This window comes from Myxocyprinus asiaticus, chromosome 4 (assembly GCF_019703515.2).
Source record: "Myxocyprinus asiaticus isolate MX2 ecotype Aquarium Trade chromosome 4, UBuf_Myxa_2, whole genome shotgun sequence".
Taxonomy (NCBI): Eukaryota; Metazoa; Chordata; class Actinopteri; order Cypriniformes; family Catostomidae; genus Myxocyprinus; species Myxocyprinus asiaticus.
The window spans coordinates 39,557,486-39,578,189 of NC_059347.1; the positions used below are offsets into that span (position 1 = coordinate 39,557,486).

At 36.6% G+C, this 20,704-nt stretch overlaps 2 protein-coding genes across 3 annotated transcripts; one reads left to right on the plus strand and one right to left on the minus strand.

Annotated features, from left to right (window-relative positions):
• Window positions 1-7: 7 nt before the first annotated feature.
• hmbsa (hydroxymethylbilane synthase a) lies at window positions 8-8,802 on the minus strand. Of its 2 annotated transcripts, none has more exons than XM_051692504.1 (14): window positions 8,592-8,802; window positions 6,613-6,666; window positions 5,765-5,837; window positions 5,064-5,113; window positions 4,719-4,774; window positions 4,040-4,117; window positions 3,807-3,884; window positions 3,475-3,550; window positions 3,162-3,275; window positions 2,215-2,253; window positions 1,662-1,781; window positions 1,301-1,354; window positions 1,061-1,147; window positions 8-910 (listed from the first exon to the last, which is right to left on the minus strand). In XM_051692504.1, exons 1-14 carry the CDS (start codon window positions 8,616-8,618, stop codon window positions 740-742), a joined length of 1,077 nt encoding a protein of 358 aa, XP_051548464.1. In that variant the 5' UTR covers window positions 8,619-8,802; the 3' UTR covers window positions 8-739. The 2 variants fall into 2 exon arrangements, with proteins under 2 accessions (XP_051548464.1, XP_051548454.1); XM_051692494.1 differs by lacking the exon at window positions 8,592-8,802 and adding an exon at window positions 6,763-6,914.
• Window positions 8,803-10,945: 2,143 nt separating this feature from the next.
• Window positions 10,946-18,924, plus strand: LOC127437508 (coatomer subunit delta-like). Its single transcript, XM_051692483.1, has 10 exons — window positions 10,946-11,123; window positions 13,460-13,723; window positions 14,038-14,217; window positions 14,543-14,739; window positions 14,987-15,151; window positions 15,406-15,571; window positions 16,376-16,523; window positions 16,629-16,737; window positions 16,948-17,152; window positions 17,325-18,924. Exons 1-10 carry the CDS (start codon window positions 11,121-11,123, stop codon window positions 17,412-17,414), a joined length of 1,527 nt encoding a protein of 508 aa, XP_051548443.1. The 5' UTR covers window positions 10,946-11,120; the 3' UTR covers window positions 17,415-18,924.
• The last annotated feature ends 1,780 nt before the right edge of the window (window positions 18,925-20,704 follow it).

Sequence of the window (20,704 nt, forward strand, 5' to 3'; positions counted from 1 at the left end):
AAACGGCTGAGTTTTTTTAAGTTTATTTTAATCTTTAACCAAGAACAATTTTATAAATATGCTGATTCAGAACGTAAAAATTGGTATATTGATTACACAAATAGCTAATAGAAACTATTTAGACTGCTGATTTAGTATTAAGAATTTTGCATGTTTAAGTTGTGAAACCCAAATATTCATAAATTCACTTAAATGTCTTCATAGCACCCCAGTATTGTGATATGCCTGTTTTGTACAGTTCCACAGTGATATGAGCAAATGCACTAGATATTGTTGGAACACAGAATATGTCACATATCCAGTACATCACAGTTTGTGAGAAGTAGATAAAGGAGCAATCCTCACATATATTAAAATCACTGACGACTGTAAAAAAAAAATATATATATATATATATAACAAACTGAAAACCATCAGTATGATATTTGTTTTTTTCTAAAAGTCTGCCTGAGAGAAGATAATGGCAGTCAAGACGGTACAAAATGTCAGTGTCTTGTATGATGCAGCAGCTGAGAAAATCATTTTGTCTTATGGTTTTAAACAAAGGCTCTGAGGTATACTGGCAGTTTCTAGTTATACTGGTATATTCATTCAAACACTACTTAGCATTTAAGCTCTGGAGACTTGGCTATAAAGCACATGGTTGAGTGTACAGTTCATCCATGTTAACAGCATGTCAAAAGTTCATGAACTTGGTCTTGACACTCCAGTGCAAGAAGTGAAAAGAAAAAGTAAACTGTTATTGTGCATCATTGAGTTTTCTGGCTGTCGTGAGAATGTCTTTGGCCCCCTTATTTAGGAGTAGATTAGCCAGATCACTCCCAAGATTCTCAGCAGCGTCGAGGGCTGATGATGATATACTGTTGGCAGTGACTCCAACGTGTACACACTCCTGTGCACTCTCATTCACCTGATAGATAAGGAGAGTAAAGGTTGGTGGTTATTGTAAAATGCAAGTCATTTTAAGTATCCACTTTAAATCTCGTACATGTGCCATCTTAAGATGAACGATAATTACTCTCCAGAGAAATAAACAAACCACATCCTGTGTCATCCTTACTTTGTTGTCTATTTCCACAGACGTCTGCATAGTATCCTTTAAGCAGTCAGCTCCATCCAAACTATAAACTGCCCCGGTTAAATACAACTGCAACCAGGAAAGAGTTCATTTTAACTAATTCAGTACAAACACCAACACCACTCATTTAAATATAAACTGATCAATCTACATTTAGTAAAGTAGCACAGTAACATGCCACTGAATGTCTGTAGAGTTATATTCTGTATTTAGTGGTATTACCATGGACCCCTTCACTTCGGTATGAACAGCAACAGGCACACTGCAACCCCCTTCCTAAAAGTAGAGGAGGACAGTAGTGTGAAACCATAAAACTGCATGCTAAGTGCTAAGTGTTAGCCTCAATCACCATTCACTCTCATTGCATCTTATTTCCATAAAATGAAAGTGGATGGTGATTGAGGCTGCGTTCCACAGCAGGAAGAAAGTAAGTCATACGGGTTTGGATCAATATAAGGTTAGGTAAACAAGGACATAAGTTTCACTTGTGGGTGAGCTTTCCCACGTCCCCAAGATAGCACCTCAAACAGCCCTTAGTTCATTGGAGTGTATGTATTCCAGGAAGGATGCAAAGGGAACCCACCAACTGCTTAAGGAAAGCTCTCTCTGAGATGCATCTTAGCACTGTGTCTGTATGGTGCAGGACAGACACCATTTCCAGAATGTCCTTGTCTTGTGCTCTGACTTCCACTGCCAGTGCTCCCTGATGATAAAAGGTAAAATATCCAATATTTTGATATAATCACTCCTGACATTTGATAAATGCATAACAAAGTATCCATTTAAGTATGCAGTGTGCATACAGTAGTTTCACAGCAGTTCCATTACAAACAAAGCACTGTTGTATCTGCATATATGCAACATACACCAAATAACTGCATTTGTTGACTGTTACCGTTGACATAAATTGTTAGACAGGTGTTTCCTAGTGTTTATTAAGTGCAGTGGCAAAACTGTTGATGTTGCAGCTGCAGGTGCTTCTTTTCTTGCATGAACAACAATATGAACACCACAACAATAACTGCCAAGCATGAAGGGTATAAAAGTTGAAAACAGCCTTGCATTAACTTGCAGACATTTCAAATCCAGTACATGAACACCTAGTGATATGTGATTGTGGATGTTTACGCACTTACCTGACCAACTGCATACATGCAATCTTCAGGGCCCAGAATCTGCAAGGAGTTTATAGAACAGTTAATAGTTAAATTGAACACATTATAAATAATTATATAAACCGGAGCAATAACCACCATAGACGCCCAATACTCAGATTAGTAGTTGGTCAGTTTGGGCTTTCAATGGTTGATTCTCAAATTAGAGAAGCTCAAATACATTTCCTTGCACTTAATGCAAGAAGTGCAATCGAGCTTCTCTCATGAACGCATCAAGGACGCTGATTTTAAGATTTATAGTGAAAAAGGAGCTACATTTTGGTCTACTTTCTCATCCAAAACCATGGATAAAACAACTCGAGTCGTATGGATTACTTTTATGCTGTCTTTGTTTTTTTGGAGCTTGAAAGCTTTGGCCCCATTGACTTGCATTGTATAAATATCAAATCTTTGAAAACATCCTGTGGTCCGCAGAAGAAAGTCGTACGAGTTTGAGACGGCATAAGGGTGTGAATATAATGAGAGAATTATAATTTTTGGGTGAACTATTCCTTTAAATTATTGCTATACACCCAATTTGTGGTGGGTTTAAAAGGTAGAAATGTGAAGCTTATAATTTTATAAAAGCACTTACATTAATTCTACTGTTGAAACTCATGTATTATTTGAGCTGTGAAGTTGTTTAAATCATACTTTTTACAGTCGTTTAAGGATTTTAGGTTTTGTTAACATTACATTGTAATGTAAACAAAGATGTAAAATTGGCTATAACTTCACACAGAAAAGGTAGTAAGTTATTTTATCACACTAAATTTTTTAAAGAAAAGGAGGAACAAGTCAAAATTAATTTTTGTGGTCATCAATATTATGTTGCAAATGCTGTCAATTGAGCTTAACTTGTATTGAACCTGGTACATTCCTTTAATGACCCTAGCCAGATGAAAAAACAGTTTGAATACTAATCATACCTGACTGATTCGGCTTTCCCAGCCCATACGTTTGAGGCCTGCTGCCGCCAGAATAATGGCATCATAGTCGTCTTTTTCATCCAGCTTCTTTAGGCGAGTGTTTAGATTCCCTCTCTAAAGCAGTAAAGTCAAGAAAAAACACTCTAGTACCACCTATAGTGCTATACTCAATATACAGAAACTTCCTGGTATAACAAACACTCACAATGTACTTGCTTGTTTTGGCAGTCTATTGAAATAGAAGATAAAGCTGCTTCCATTAATCATATATATAAGCATCCACAAACATAAAGCAAAGGAAAATGCAGGATACAATATTTTCAAACTCCAGTTGAGGGAATCTTTTCTTCAGCTGAGCTGCTCTGCGAAGTGAACTTGTGCCAATCACACTGCAAGTGAACACAGAGAGGTGTTGAAATGTTTGGAAATGGATGTTTCTGACAACTTTGGTTATATAACTGCAAAAATTGACAGAATGTAGAGTTTAGAATTCAAATCCTGTCACTAGGAAATCTCTGCTGATCTCCATTGGTTATTGGATTAGCAATCAAATTCTTGAGGATGCAACACTCCACTTTGACATAGCACAGCATGAGTAGACTGTTAAACAATGAACACTGAAGGATGCCATTAAATAGACCTTACCCTTTCTCAGGAAGGCTGTCCAGGGTAAGTCCAGCATTCTTTGGATGAAGTACAACTGCATCATGGGGATTTTCACGTCTTCACAAAGCAATACATAGCATATCACACACAGCTCTAATAGGTTTTCAAAGTATATGCTACAGTACCTTTGGTCATTATAATTAATACATTTATAGTTGTTAAACATTGGAAAAGAAAACGAAGAAAGCTTTTTGAGAGTTCAAAATTCTTACTCAAGAATGGCTCCAATAGTAAATCCAGGCGGCAATGAGGTAGGTAAATCCTTAAGTGAGTGTACCACGATATCCACTCTAGCCATGAATAAACACATATATATATTTAAAAAAAAAAAAAAAAAATAATATATATATATATATATATATATATATATATCCCCAACTTGTGGACAACAAGAAAAATATTGTTCTATTGCATTGTGCCATTTATAGCATTTACTTTATTATATGTGCTTGAATTGGTTTATCAGTAAAAAACACATACATAAAAATCAAGTTATATCAATATGTTGACGAGAACTGTCAACACTGCTTCTAATGCACATGCCATTTTCAATGCATAGTGGTAACAATTATTTGCCATTGGAGAGCATTGAAAATCAGTCAGAGATGAACAGCAAAACAGACAGAAGGTAATTGATCTGATTGAGTAAATGTGTACGAAACTGTTTTGCTGAAGCAAAATGTCAAAGAGCACATGATGCTGATTGAGGAATCTGAAATGCTGTCATCAGTGAAACTAACTAAACGTGTAATAATTACAGTTTAAATCAATCTTAAGCATTTTACATCATAATAAACTGAACATTTTGTTTCCTAAGTATAAGCTGACATGAGAAAATACATTATGGATCAGAATCCTAGTAGAAGCTCAGTACTGATTGATCAAACTTACTCATTTCTCTCAAGGGCATTCTCCAGCTCTTTGGTGAAGAGGCTCTTTTCGCCAATCTAAGAAAACCCAACAGTGATTTACAACATGCTTTTAAAAAAAGAATAGTAGAATGTAATCCTTCTATAAAGATCGAGTTTTTATGATTAATTAGATATATGTATGATTAATTGGTTTATGTAATAAAATCTCCCCAACTTTTAATTATGAAAAAACAAAACAAAAGATCAATTTGATAGGTTATAAAGGATTCAGACATCTTGTACATAGCAGTCCAAAGGCATTTCTTTTCACTGACAGTACAAAGCCTGACATAATGCATGACTGAAATTGTGGATGGATTTTTACCTTTGATAATGCAGTGTCCAGGATTTTGTCCCCTATTGTCGACATTGCAACTGTAATGCACATAGAGGTTAAAAAAGACACAAAGGTTAACAACTGAATAGTTGTGCACACTGGCTCCATTTCTGACATCATCGTTCATCTCTTTTGACATAGACAGTAGAGTGGAGCAGTGGTATGGATTACACATTCTCAGCAGACACAATACCTCTCTGTTTTTAGACAAGCAGTGAGTGCATGAGGAAAAGAAAAGGAAAAGTAGTGGGGAGACAACAAATCAGACAAGATCTACAGATGACAATCTATGCAAAGACCTCAGTATTCTCTACTTTTCACAGCACAAATGCAATGTCATCCACTTAGATATACACTCACCAAGCACTTTATTAACAGCCAATCATTTGGCAGCAGTGCAATGCATAGAATCATGCAGATATGGGTCAGGAGCTTCAGTTAATATTCACATTAACCATCAGAATGGGGAAAATATGTGATCTCAGGAATATGAGGCTACGGTAACTCTGATAACCCCTCTGTACAACTGATGTGAGCAGAATAGCATCTCAGAATGCACAATATGTCAAACCATGAGGCAAATGTGCTACAACGTTAGAAGACCACGTCGGGGACTTTATTAGGACCACAGTGTTCCTAATAAAGTGCTTGGTGAGTGTATATGGTCCACACACGATTTTCTCACTTACCTATCTCTAGATGAACATCTGGATAAAGCTCTTTCAGTCTGCTGGCCACACTGTCTGTTTGGATGCGTGCCAGCTGAGAACACACAGCACCATTATTGAATCTTAAATATATTGAAATTGTATTAAATATAATGAAATTTCATTAATGTCATAAAGCCTTGATGCAATACAGTAAGAGGCAAATACATGCCTAACTTTGCTCTGAGAGCAGCTTTCTCAATATTTAAAGTAAGAAACAAAAGATTAACTATTTATTTAACCTCAACAGTGCTAGAAACCAATCTACTGAAACCATTGTTTTTTTTTTTTTTTAATGTTAGCAGCCACTCCCAGCAATCGCTATGGTGACACTGAGGATCAGTTTCTATCTGATCACTGCACATTAGTTAACACACCCATTTCCATTTTGTTATCTGCCCTCACTTTACAACGGTTTCTTAAAGTAACAAATCTAACTAACATTTCCAGTTCAATGCATTCAGCATGTTTCTCTATTATCGACTTTACTGACTCCATTGCTAATTTCATTTGGGGCTGAAAAGTGGAAAATCCTTAATGTAATGTTCTATGTGGTTAAGAAGAGCCAAATTTTCTATGATAAACCTCTCTGTGACAATGCAAAAAGAATCAACTCTACTACTCTCTTAGGTAAATGTACACCTTTATTGTCATTTAATATAATTTCAAAATAGAAAACATGGTTAAAGTTTGTTATAGTCTATATATGCAATAGATGTAAAAGTTAGCATCTGAAGTTTATAATTATGTGTAGCAACAAATATTGTCACAAAAATTGAAAGAATAAATGAATAACAAAACAGCATAACTGAATGACTCAGGAACATTACCTGGCTCTTCCTTGTCCCCATGCGAATGACTCGACAGACTTTGCCATTTCCTTCCTGAAAGAAAGAAAATATCAAAACATTTCAAATTAATGCTCACTTCAACTCCAGTGAACGGCAATATAAAAAAAATAAGCTTAAACAAAGTCTCACTCTAATGTACTTGAATGGTCCTTCCATGTTAGTTGTTGACTGTTTTACTGTTTACTAGGCTGCAGGGTGAGATGTGCCTGCTCCAAGGCCTAATGAATGAATGAATGAGCTGGTAGTGGTACAGGGTAATTTATTCTGTACAGCATTCTTGTAATCACCCCACTCTGTCTTTTCTGGACACTGGGCAGTGCTGATAAACTAAAGGCGCCAAATAAATGTGTGATATGCTTAGGCTGCTCAACCACTGTGTGTCCAGTTGTTTCTACAGGACTGTTTTTGTTCACTCTGATCTTCAAGCTCAGAAAACACTATGACAGAATAGGCTAAAAGAGACAGGTTGTATATAAATGTCCTAAGTTGTGCATCTAATCCTTTAAATGCTTTTTATATTTGATTAAACTTGAAAAATGCATGGCCATTCGACATTTGCACTCAGAGATATTTTATGCTTATATTGTGACACAAGTAACTAGACAAGACTATAGAAAACAAGAGATAATTTAGTCAATAGCACCGACCAGAATAACGTTCACCGATCACGATTGTTTAACAGCTGATTGTACTTGTTACAACCTAGCAAACACAGAACATTGCCCTAACGTTAGCATATGGTTCCAGTTTGGTTCTTTTTTCCTAACGTTCTTTGAACGTTCTCTCTAAGTTATATATATTTTTAAAACATTCCCAGCAGGATTTTGTGTGGCAACCTTAAAACAACTGATACAGAATGTTCTCTAATTGTTATTTTTAGGTTCTAATTTTTATAATAATAAACAAACCTTCCCAGAATGTCACAGGGAGGTTTTTTTGTGGGACAACCTTAAAATAACGTATATAGAACGTTTTCTAATGGTTATTTTTAGGTTTCATTATTTTTCATTATCATACAGGATTACTTTTTATGAAAGTTGCAGAGAGGTTGACAGACAACAATGAATAGCATTTAATTAAATGTATATATATATATATATATATATATATATATATATATATATATAACATTAGGCTAAATGGGATTTGAACGCATTTTAATGAATGTGTATGTATGTATATACGTATGTATATGGAATATAAATGAAAGAAAGGATCTGTATGTAATGGTGTGGGTTACCTTACAGGTGTAATTTATTATATGTTTTTGGGCTGCTGTATATGTGATGTTTTTTCTCTTTTCTGTATTTATAGGTGTTTTCTAGATGTTCTCTATTTTATTGACTGTCATTGGTTGTGATGTCATGGTCATCAGATGTGTTGATTGGTCATGACATATTTTAAATTTGGTGCTGTTGCACTCTGTTTGTAAATACCTGACCAAGGTCGAGTGACCGAAACGTTGCTTAATACATTTTGTTACTCTTTGCAAGCCAGGATAGTGTGCGGGATTTTTTTTTCCATTTAATTGACTTTGCTACAGTTTGTGTCCGACGCACCTATCAATTACTTCTCAGGTGTGCGAGGTTAGTTGTTCAATGAACAAATGAGAAAAGCATTCAAGAATGCATCGCTGTCAAGCATGAGACTAGACATCAACTCGTTCCTTAAAGTTTGACTGTTTAAAATAGCGTAGCTCGGTTTGTTTAAAATCAACGACAATTCTATGCACGAACTATATCTGGTGTTATCAACGCTTTATTACACATGAACTGTTCACAAAAACTCGTGCTCCTTGGGTTAACAGTATCCACATCACATGATCTAGATCCGCCTACTTCTATGACCGAACTCTTCTTATCCACCAATAGTAAGACAGAACAGATGAAATGGCAGTTCACCGAGCCAATGAAAGATCACCATACCAAACTCCCGTTAAATAATGTAGTTGCACTTACTTGAGATATACTAACGTTCGCAGACATTTCCACTGAAGAGATGGAGCGGTCTGCAGTGTAGAAAGTTTCCCGATTTGTATCTTAAAGAAATTTCACTCATTTACGCAGCACTTTTGGTTGAGTGACTGACTCCAAAAATGCTTAACTGCTACTACAACTCCGCGTGTGACCCGATTTCTATGGTGTGACCTAGACGGGAACGATACTTCCGTATGCCATAAACTCGTTTGGGTAGGTTGAAGCTCATTATGCTGCGCTACGCTGCGCATACATGTGCTGACGTCATTGATGTCCCGAACTTTTAGGGGCCCGATTCACGAAATATCCTTAAGAATAAAGTTAATCTTAACTACTATTTTATTTGTATTTTTTAACTTGAGAAAAAACAAAGTTAAGAACATTTTGTATCCTTGAAAAGACTTCCTAAGAAGGTTCTTATCTTTTATTTCTTAAACCGTCAACATTTATAGCTCCATACCTTATATGAAAATTAAAAATAATAATAATAATTAAAAAAAAAACAATTTAATAAAAAAGGGGGGAGGGGGGGGGGATAATACCTAAAAAATAGAAGACGTTCTGTATAACTTCTTATTAGGTTGTCACACAAAATTTTTCCTGCAATGTTCTGTGAAGATCAATGTATGGTTGTATAAATAAAATCAAAAGATGAAATTTCTAGGAATTAACGTTAGGGGAACGTTCTTATTCAAACTTTTGAAGGCCAAAAGTATACTTTGGTTGTCTGCTTTGGTGATCACTCTGTGCACACTATAGGCCAAAGTATAACTGGCACGTCCACGTTGGTGCTCAGCGCACAGTATGCGTGACATAAATTTTGTCATAATCCAGTCTGTGCGGCCAAATTTTTCGACACATGTACGTGGTCATCGTCTGTGCGCATCGTAGGCGCATGCGCCGGCCATTGACTCAACTAAAAGAGTATCACAAAGAAGTTGTAGTTGGCATGCGTCAAACATTTCGTATTCGCTCACGATCAGAAGAGTATACTCACAAAGGCAATGCGGTCGACCAGGCGAGAGTCGATTCAGAACACTCAAAAATGAAGTATACCTGGGCCTTATGCATGATGCAAATTTTGTCCACATGTGGCCAGTCCTCATCTGTGTGCATTGTCGGTGCACAGTCGTTGACTGTACTAAAGGCCCATGTATACTTCATTTTTGTGGGTTTCGGATTGTGCCTGGTGGACCGCTTTGCTTTTCAAGTATACTCTTCTGACCACGAATAAATACAAATGCGTTCAAAGCATGTGCACTACGACTGCTTCTTGATACTCTTTTAGTACAGTCAGCGGCAGATGATGTGCATAGACGAGGACTGCCCACATGTCCTCGCTGTCTGTGCTGACAAAATTTGCGTCAAACATACTGTGCACGGTGATCACCTATGCAGACAACCGAAGAATACTTTGGCCTTAAAAGAGTATCAAAAAGCAGGCGTAGTGCGCATGCGTTTAACGTGCTCGTATTAGTTGAGTCAGAAGAGTATACTTTGAAAAGCAGAAATGCTATCCAATCCAGAATGCACAAAAACGAAGTACACCGGGACCTTTATAATTTCTCACCCCAGGTTAATATGGTCACTTTATAGACTTTATTCACAGCAGCGCCATCTTTGATTTTTAACATGAACGGAAGCAGGGAGGGACAGAAGCACAGTCTCTTTAATTGGCTGTACTGCAGTTAGAGTTTTTGGATTGTTCCATGGACAAAATATTGAAAAAATATCTTTCCAAGAAATTTTAAGTTGGGGAAAAAAAAAAACCAAAAAAAAAAAAAAAACCCAGACAACATGAGCAGTGAAAAATCAGATGTGGTCTAGGAGCTTTATACAGCCTTACCATGCGAGCCTTTGAACAGATTAGTCTATCCCTACAGCCTCGTTTTCATTCCCAAGATGGCGCTACCGTGAAGAAGATGTATTACATTTTGTATAATATTGATGGCATCACGTTATCATAATTTGAAAATCGTATTGATAAACCATTTTATTGCACAGTGGCATTTCTATCTAGTACCTCTGTTTATTTAAAGTAAATTTACACTTGATCAAAATATTGGAATGTAATATATGTAATCCGCTGATTTTACATGTTTAAGGGACTCTAAATGTAATTTGAAGTGTCAACTTATATACAGCAACTGAAGACTAATCGGAAAGAAGAATTTCGTCTCTTTCGAATACAAAATGAATACGATTTCTGATCTAAATGTACCGGTATACAATGCAAATAAGTACAATTAATCATTTGTTGTTTTCAGAAGTCTGAGGGTTGGGCATTGCTGTGCTGCTGATGTTGGATCCTCCACATATGCCGCGCTGCCCGTTTACCTCTCTGACGAGCTGCTTCCGGTTGGAGACGTGGCTTATACTTCTGCCATATTGAGCCGCGGAGCAGTGCACTTTCACAGAAATATCTGTTTTATTTATCACCACATAGTGTTTATACAACCACATAAACGCCACCGAGAACATTAAGCGCTGGAAAGATAACAGACACTGAAAATGGTGAGTTCAGGTTCAATAGCTAATGGAAACGAGTGATTTTCACCATTGGTTCCGGGTTTTACTGCTGCTGCTGTTTCTGCTAGCTATCGATATGCACCTCGGGCTCATTAACTGACTTGTATTCGTATGCATTCTGTTAAAACGGTGAAATTTAGTTAAGTTGTAAGGTAACGCAGTGAAAATGTCCGAGTGTGTGTAATGTGACTTTTTAAGCTGTTAAACTCGTCTGTGAGGTGTGTTGTCAGTATGAAGGGCAGTTAGCTAGTGTGTGTCAAACACTCGCTGTACTGAAGGCCTTTGACACACCAAGGCAGCTTCTCTTTATGTGTCTATGATAATAAACCATTTATGTAAATATGTGATTAATACCTGTACGACTGTAATGTAATGTGTTAATCAACATAGGTGGTACTTGTATGATTTGTAACGTCTTTTGCATGTGTTAGCCTGAAATTCAGTGGAAGAGTTAATTTTAAGAGTAATTTAATCATAGGAAAAAACATCTGGGATCCGATTAAACATTGATTTTTGTTGTGGGATTCTTCATTTGTTACATTTGACAGCATTTTGCTTTGGTGGGCTTTACTTGGATCACACAAAATCATTTGGGACACTTTGGAACAGATTGTTCTGGGACTTTCATATAAAGCTTTGGTGAATTGAAATTGTTGTTATACATTTTCATGAAGACCGAGCATCTGAAAGAGAAATTAATTTGCAAACCACATAGCTGGTTCATCTGCAGTCCAGGGAGCATGCAGGGAATAAGGGTAGATAGAAGCTGCAATCTGTGTCATACTGTCATTTTTTTGCCTGATATTTAGTACAATCTTAAATGTAAATGTTATTAATAAAGTTAAATATCTCATTCAAACTTTCACTGAGTGTTGTGTAATTTTGACTATCTTATGTTGTAGAGGGTTACATTGTAGTATTTTTAATTGTGTAGTTTCCTGTACAGACATTCACTTATTTACTGCAGTCTGTGTATATTATACTAGTTATATATTTTTGGGAGATGGACTCCATCAATGCAGTTTTTTTGGGGGGGGGGTTAACAAGTGTGTTGTTTCTGTGGCACTACTGTCATAAAACAGTTTTGCAAAAATGTTTGTTTTCAAACAGGTTTCCTGAACACTCCTCCTGTATGCCATTGGTCAGGAGAGCAGATTATCCTGCCTCAAATCCTGCCATAGACTTTATTCACGCTAGCAGCATCTTTTATTTTTATTTTTAATGGGAATGACAACAAGGCTGTGAGGGATAGACTTACAGTCTCTTCAGTGCGCTGTACTGCAGTTTAAAGTGTTTTTGGATCATTCCACGGACAGAACATTGATGAAATATCTGTCCAAGAACATTCAGTATACTAAGACCTCCAGACAGCATGAGTAGTGGAAAATCAGATGTGATCTAGGAGCTTTAACAGCTTTATACCGTTCGTACCATTGAAGAGATAAGTCTATCCCTCACAGCCTCGTTGTCATTCCCATTAAAAATCAAAGATGGTGCTAGAGTGAATAAGGTGTATTGTTGAAATAACGTTACGTTGTCAGACTGGTCAATGTTTTGCATCACAGTGTTTACATTTTTCAGGAAAATTAACCTACAAATGGCTTACTCATAGTTGTCTCAGCATATGAAGCTGGGAAAGAAGTATTGTAACATTGAAAAATAGCATACACATTCCATTGTTCCATTACAATTCACTTCCATTGCAAGTGCCTCACTGTAACCTTGATTTTTCTTTTTGTAAAGAAAAGGATGGACAAGTTGAAATAATGTTTGTGGTAATTAACATTATGCCACAGATGTTGTCGATTGAGCTTAATTTATATTGAACCCAAATATTCCTTCAAGTAAAACATTGAACCATAGAACCAAAGTCTTTCTAGCAAGTCAGTCCACTGGCGGCCATCTTTGGAACGCTCTGTGAAGCTTTTATCTACTTGAATGGGCGAACACCGAAATCTCAAACACTGTTTTCCAAGCTTACGCTTAAACAACATATTTCAAATAAGCAGTAAAATCAAACAACATTGGTATCATAAATTGTGCTTCTTTACCTCAGATTACGGTGAAAAACGCAATTTTACTGGTTTGTTTTGCTAATGTGCATTCGCATTCTCGAGTGGCCTGTCTCTGCTAAATAGTCTTTGATAGAACTTAAGTGGAGCAGACACGATAGCTCAGGACTGCTAATACAGAAGCTTGACATGTTTCCTTCCACATATATGAATCGAACTTTGCATTCTGCATGCTCTGCTCTTAAGGTTACTTATTATGAAAATGTTTAATTGTCTCACCAAGCTTCTTGTTAAATAACCTTACTACAGGTGCTGTTGGCTGCAGCGGTGTGCACCAAGGCAGGAAAGGCCCTGGTGTCACGGCAGTTTGTGGAGATGACACGGACACGAGTGGAGGGTCTGCTGGCTGCTTTCCCCAAGCTGATGAACACAGGCAAGCAGCATACATTTGTGGAGACCGACAGTGTGCGCTATGTCTACCAGCCACTGGAGAAGCTCTACATGGTCTTGGTCACCACCAAGAACAGTAACATACTGGAGGACCTGGAGACACTGCGTCTCTTCTCACGTGTGGTATGAAAGGAACAACTTAAATAAAATCATGTACTGTATTTCATGGAGACCATTGTTAAACCACAAGTCCATAATTACGTTTCTGCTTTTTTATCACATGCATATTTATGATTAAACTCAGTTCACTTACTAGCCTTAAGCAAAATAAATGTAATTAACAGTTTTATACCTTGTAATAGCAATGGAAATGAATAAGATTTTTCCCCCTGCAAATTTAGTCTTTAATTTTTTTTATTCTAGTACATTAGATATCTGAGTCGTGAGTACTGAATGGAAGCAGATTTAATTGTGGTCACTTTTCTACTCTTTGGTAGATTCCTGAATATTGTCGTGTCCTGGAGGAAAGTGAGATTTCTGAGCATTGCTTTGACCTAATCTTCGCCTTTGATGAGATTGTCGCCCTCGGTTACAGAGAAAATGTCAACTTGGCCCAGATCCGGACATTCACAGAGATGGATTCTCATGAGGAAAAGGTGTTCCGTGCTGTCAGAGAGGTAAGAGAGAGACATATCTTGGGAAATATGTGTGTGTGGCAGGCTCCAATCTGCTAGATTTGCTTAGCTCAGATGCAAGCACTGATGCAGAGGAGGAGGATCGATAAGTTCCTAACGCTCACACAGCAAGATGCTCAGCGTGCAGAGTTCATAATTAAACATATCTTTTATAGGCTTATTCCCCGTCATTTGTTTGCCTGTTTCTTCCATACTTGGAAGAGTTCTCAGAGGATACTTGATAGATGAAATGCTGTAATTGGTATGTAATTTACTGTACACCATCTTTTTTCTCTCTAAACTGCTCATTTGATCATTTTTCACTCAGACTCAGGAGCGCGAGGCTAAGGCAGAGATGAGACGGAAGGCTAAAGAGCTTCAGCAGATACGGCGTGATGTCGAGCGCGGGAAAAAGGGGCCGGGCTTCGGTGGTTTCGTCAGCTCAGGCATGAGCAGCAGCACGGGCATAATCACAGACACTCTGATCGAGCCCGAGAAACCCAGACCCATCCCTGCACCTGTCAGGTACAACCACATACTGTTAATGGAGCAAAGTGTTGCACTGTTTTCGGCCAGTTAGTGATTGTTTAACCTTTTCTATTCGAAAAGGAATTAGCTCCACAAAGTAATTATTTTGTAGGTTGTTCTAGCTTTTATATTTCTAATTTGACTATTTTTAACTAAGGAATAGTCTTATGCGGACTGATGAAAGATGTCCTTTAAATTTGTAAGAAAAGCTAAAGATTGTAACTTTTATGCCATTTTGTTTTAGGTCCAGCGGACCAAGTAAAGCACTTAAATTGGTTGGTAAGGGAAAGGAGGTGGATGACTTTGTGGACAAACTCAAGTCAGAGGGAGAGAATATCATCTTGCCCAGCACAGGCAAAAGACCCTCAGATGCATCCAAATCTCTACCTGCTCCAACACACACAGAAAGGTAATGAGATTTCATTCTTCAGGAAAACTGTATTATGTTACTAAGCCCATTTGTATGCTTGTAATATTAGAGCTCTTCGTGAGACTTTCTAAATTCAAGTCATACAAGGAAGTGGCTTACAACAGTTGTCTTAAACAGTTTTGCTTGCTACAGTTTGTTTCAGATTAAGGTTTAAATTAGGTTTGTATAGTTTCACAGTAGATAAATTGTCAGAGTTTTCCTGCACAATTTCAACATTTCTGTATAATTGTCAGTGTGCACCTGCGAGTGGAAGACAAGATGACCTTAATATGTGGGCGTGATGGTGGCCTGCAGAACATGGAAGTGCTTGGCATGATTACTCTCAGAGTGTCTGATGAAAAGAATGGGCGAATTAGGCTGCATGTCAACAATAAGGACAAGAGGGGTGTTCAATTGCAGGTGAGGTTTTCTGACTTTATGCCCTTGTAATGCTTAGACCAGGAAGACAGATTACTCTTATCTTTAATAGCCTAAAAGAGGAATATGGTTGCATTGTTGAATAACGTATTGGAGGTAGATCAAATAATTCACCCAAAAATTCACCCACCCATTTACTCACATTCATGCTGTCCCAGATGTGTATGACTTTCTTTCTTCTACAGAACACAACTATCTCTTAAGGACTGTCCCTTTAAGGGTATTTATTTACTCTATTCTAGTTCTGTTTAGAATTAAGAATAGTAGAAGGCAATTCCATTTTTGGTTCTATAACCAAAGTTATACTAAATCTAAACTAAAACTATGCAAAACCTAAAGCTTTTGGTGAAATAATATATTCATTAACTGAAATAAGCAAATATTTTAGTTTTCCGAATAAAAACTTAAACAGCAACTGTAATGTGAACTACAATACAAAGAAAAAGATAAATAGAATTAAAGAGAAAAGACTCTTCATACATTGATCCAGTCGACTTGACTGATGGTAATTTCAATTTGCTTCTAAAAATAGCAGATTATTTTGATTATTTTGTATATGATGCAGTTTCTAATTAAAGCAAATGTTTTATCATAGGCAGTGATGGAACAATATATGGTTAAATACAAAAAGGGAAGAAAATTATAACTAATATTGAAACTAAACCAAAATACAAACCAAAATAAAAACTAGTAAAATTTAAAAAAACTATAATAACCCTGGTTAGTTTCACACAGTATAATAACACAGGCGAGTTTCTAACTCTCTTCCAACCTCTCCTTCTGTAGACCCATCCCAATGTGGACAAAAAGCTTTTCACTGCTGATTCTGTGATTGGCCTGAAGAACCCAGACAAATCCTTCCCTCTGAAAAGTGATGTGGGTGTTCTCAAATGGAGACTACAGACCACAGATGAATCTCTCATACCTCTAACAAGTCAGTCCTGAACATCTGGTTTTCATATTATTAATAAAAGTTACTACTCATCTGTAGTGTCACTTGACCCATGCCAACTAATATGTCTGTTTTGTCTCTGTGTAGTAAACTGCTGGCCCTCTGAGAGTGGTAATGGCTGTGATGTAAACATTGAGTATGAGCTACAGGACGAATCTCTGGAACTCAATGATGTAGTCATCTCTATCCCTGTTCCGTTAGTACAAATTGATTGGATTTTGTTTAGGACTCCCAATGTGTGCTAGACACCATACTCGTGTAAACCAGCAAGATTAGACACTTTATTGTATTAAGGTTGACATTTGCTAATCCCATCATCAAGTCTTAAATTCATTTACGTATGCTCAGATTGTTTTTCAGATTGTTTGTGTTCCTCATATTTTTTGTTGAAATGATCTCCTTACAGGTCAGGGGTGGGAGCTCCTGTGATTGGTGATCTAGATGGAGAATATCGTCATGACAGCAGACGGAATGTTCTGGAGTGGTGTCTGCCTGTGATTGATGTGAAGAATAAGTCCGGTAGCCTTGAGTTCAGTATACCTGGCCAGCCCGATGACTTTTTCCCTGTCAATGTCTCCTTTGTCTCCAAGAGCAACTACTGTGACATTCAGGTAAGACAAGGGCTTATGAAGCATATTTCTTAAACCAACCTTAAATGCAAAGCACGGAACAGAAATACTAATAAGAGACTTGATCTCAGTTCTGATACTTCTCAACAGCCATCTCAAGTCATATCTGAATATTGAAACTCTCTTTGGCTCTGTTCGCTTTCTCTCCTGCCAGGTCACAAAGGTATCCCAGGTGGATGGGGACAGTCCGGTTCGGTTCTCCACAGAGACATCATTTGTGGTCGACAAGTACGAAATACTGTAGAAGGAAACATCACTAATGCAATTCCACCCAACTTGACAAAAGAGCAGATAAATGGACTGAAAACATTCATATAAATACAAGAAGGGAGAGACTTGCAAATGGAGGGGCGACGCTATCTTTATCATCTTCAACAGGATTTAATTTTTTTCATAAAGAAAAAATGTCCTTTTGGCCCTTGCTGGCATTATTGGCTCTACTTGTACCAAATTTGTTGTCAAATTTGTAACCCAATCATGATGTCAGTGAGGATTGAGGCTTAAATGGGGACTGTATCAGAAGAAGGGAGTGGGCAGGTGGGTCTCTATTTATTTGAAGTCATCATGGCAGTAATTAGTTATGTCTCACTGATGTACTATGGGTATAAAATTTGAATTGACGGCTGATATAACTCAACTGTAAGGGAAAAGTCAGGTTGCTTGTGTCTTTTCTGTTTGTGGCTCTCCAAAGTTTAATTTTCCTTGTGCCCTAAACTAACTTTTTGAAACACTAGAAGGGAGGTAAGGACTTATTTTCTCTTTAGTCACAGCTTGTGTGACTAATCCACTGTTGTTGTACCTGGCTTATAATAACCCATTAGTCCATACCCTGAAATGGGCTGCAGTATTAGTCTCTGTTTTGTCATTCATGCCTCCTGTTTCTTTTCTAGAAATACATATTTTATCTAATTGTTCAATGTTGACATATTTAAGAATTGGATCTTTGCCTGACTCTTGACTGGCTGTGTGTTCTTCTGCTTTTAAATCATGTTGTGGTGTAGTTATGTCAAGCCTTTAAAGAAATGAAGCCTTCAGAACTTTGTTCCATGATATCAAAATACAAATTGCCAAAAAATGTCAATTTGATAAATAAATGAATAATATATTGCAGTAAATAGATTTGATTCTTCCATTAGTAATGTGATGGTTATTACTAAGCTTACAACATTGTATGCAAAGAAAAACATTGCTTAATGCGGCTTTAAAAAAAGTTCAATCTGGTTAATTTCCTATTTTGTATTGAAAGCAAAAGCTGCAGGCTCAGGCTTTGACTTCGCTAAAACATACAACTAAAAGGCAACCTGCTCACTCTCCATCTGAAATGTGTTTTACAGCGTGTAGGTAGTAGAGGTTCAGGACCTGTCAATGATTGTGAATGGGTTTTCAGGGAGGGACCTCTGGTCTCTAATCAGCATTAAAAGTGATTCCCAGCCTGTCAAGCCATTAGCCCAATCTTCAATCTCAAATTCAACCCCACAAAACCTTGCTGAAGAAAAGTGAAGAGGTCTCCCTTTATCTATTTGTTCCCAATAATGCCTTGAATGTATCTGCATAGTTTGATGAGGGGTAGGGCTTTTTGTTCATCTTTATTGTTTTTTGTTGATGGAATCATAATGTGGACTGCGGAAGGTAGAAGGAGATTTGTTTTTTTTTGTTTTTTTTTTAATCTTGTAAAATAATAAATTAGGCATTGATGATGAATAACATTCCAATGTAATCTTACAAAAAAATAAAGAGTAAAAAAAAACTTTTGAGGACTTGTTTCACCCTTTTTCCTTCCTTTTTTGGGAATGAATACTTACTCTTTGAATGGTTATGACTAAACAACCTTGAAGGTTTGTAACTAAGTGGTCTGAAAGAATGCAATATGTGCTGTCCACCAGCATTTGTATTATGCTTACGTTTGTTATATACTGTCACATGTACCAGTCCATATTGGAGTGAATCCACCAAATGATTCATTTTCTTCCGTTTTTATTCCACTTGTTTTTTCCCCCCCACCTTCAAACCAGGGTGAAGAGTGGTTGGCAGATTTTTATAAGCAGGGTTTTTGTGTCTGAATGCAAGTATGTTAGAAGGAGCGAAAGTGAAGTGGTGGCCTGTATATGATAAAGTTAGAGATTAGTATTGTTTGTAATTTCTGATTATTCGGGAGATGATGAACAAAATCTTTTAGGACATTTGGCTAAAGTTACAGTATCCATTTGTCCTCCAAAGTTAATCCATAATGAGTATGCATGTGCATAGATTTTAAGTGGAGAAAAGTGTTAAAAAATATTTTTAACACTAATTAAAAATATATTTTTGATTTTTAAAGAGTCAAATGGAGAGTGCAGGATTTAAGGAAATCTTCTTTGTCTCCTGCAGGATAACTGTGGATCCAGCTGAATTCCCGAAGGACTATTCATCAGAATTTTCCTGTTATTAACAAATCAAGGATTAGTTTGTAGCCAATAATCAAAAGCCACACAATGACCCATAAAAGGGGTCGCTTTCAGGTGTGTTTCCTTTTGATTTGCGTTTGAGAAGTTCTTTACAAATGTTACAAACATTCAGTATACTATAGTTTTAGAGTGAAATGTCCAATTACTCAGGTGCATGTTTTTCCAAGAATGATTTTATATGTTGGTTTCAAAACCATAGTTCAAAACTCCCCTTAATGTTGTAATTTGTATTAATATGTATTGTATTTTAAATGTATTCATTGCAATATCTGTTGCCCAAAACAATGGATTGATGTTTGTGTATATTGTCTTGTATCTTGTACTATTTTTGCTGTTTCATGGCAGGTTCTGATTTTAACTTACTCATATATACACTACTGGACAAAAGTTTTGCAACACTTGACTGAAATGTTTCTCATGATCTTAATTTTTTTGATCTGAAGGCATATGCTTAAATGTTTGAAATTAGTTTTGTAGACAAAAATATAATTGTGCCACCATATTAATTTATTTCATTATAAAACTAAAATGTAATTAAAAAAAAAAAGTTTTTGAAATTGATGACTTGGACCAAATAATAAAGAAAAGCAGCCAAACATAAATGGGAACTCCTTCAATATTGTTTAAAAAGCATCCCAGGGTGATACCTCAAGAAGTTGTTTGAGAAAATGTCAAGAGTACATGTCTGCAAATTCTAGGCAAAGGGTGACTACTTTGAAGTTGCTAAAATATAACACAGTTTTGATTTATTTTGGATTTTGTTTAGTCACAACATAATTCCCATAGTTCCATTTATGTTATTCCATAGTTTTGATGACTTTACTATTATTCAAAAATGTGATGGAAAAAAAAGAAAAAATTATAATAAAGAATGAGTAAGTGTTTCAAACCTTTTGACCGGTAGTGTGTGTGTGTGTGTATATCCTGTAATCCCGTTATATGTATTCCGTTACTCCCCAACCCTGTATATATATGCATACATATACATGCATATATATGTATATATAGATGTATGCATATATATGTATGCATATAAATACAGGGTTGGGGAGTAACGGAATACATGTAACAGGATTACGTATTTAAAATA

Bases quoted from the DNA above. Each gene is read 5' to 3' on its own strand.
- hmbsa (XM_051692504.1), bottom strand. From the start codon at position 8,618: ATGTCTGCGAACGTTAGTATATCTCAA. The intron at 6,667-8,591 runs GTAAGTGCAACT...TCTTTCTTTCAG, and splicing joins CGAACGTTAGTATATCTCAA to GAAGGAAATGGCAAAGTCTG. The intron at 3,276-3,474 runs GTATCCTGCATT...TTACTGCTTTAG, and splicing joins AACTGGAGTTTGAAAATATT to AGAGGGAATCTAAACACTCG.
- LOC127437508 (XM_051692483.1), top strand. The intron at 14,740-14,986 runs GTACAACCACAT...ATTTTGTTTTAG, and splicing joins CCCATCCCTGCACCTGTCAG to GTCCAGCGGACCAAGTAAAG. The intron at 16,738-16,947 runs GTTAGTACAAAT...ATCTCCTTACAG, and splicing joins GTCATCTCTATCCCTGTTCC to GTCAGGGGTGGGAGCTCCTG.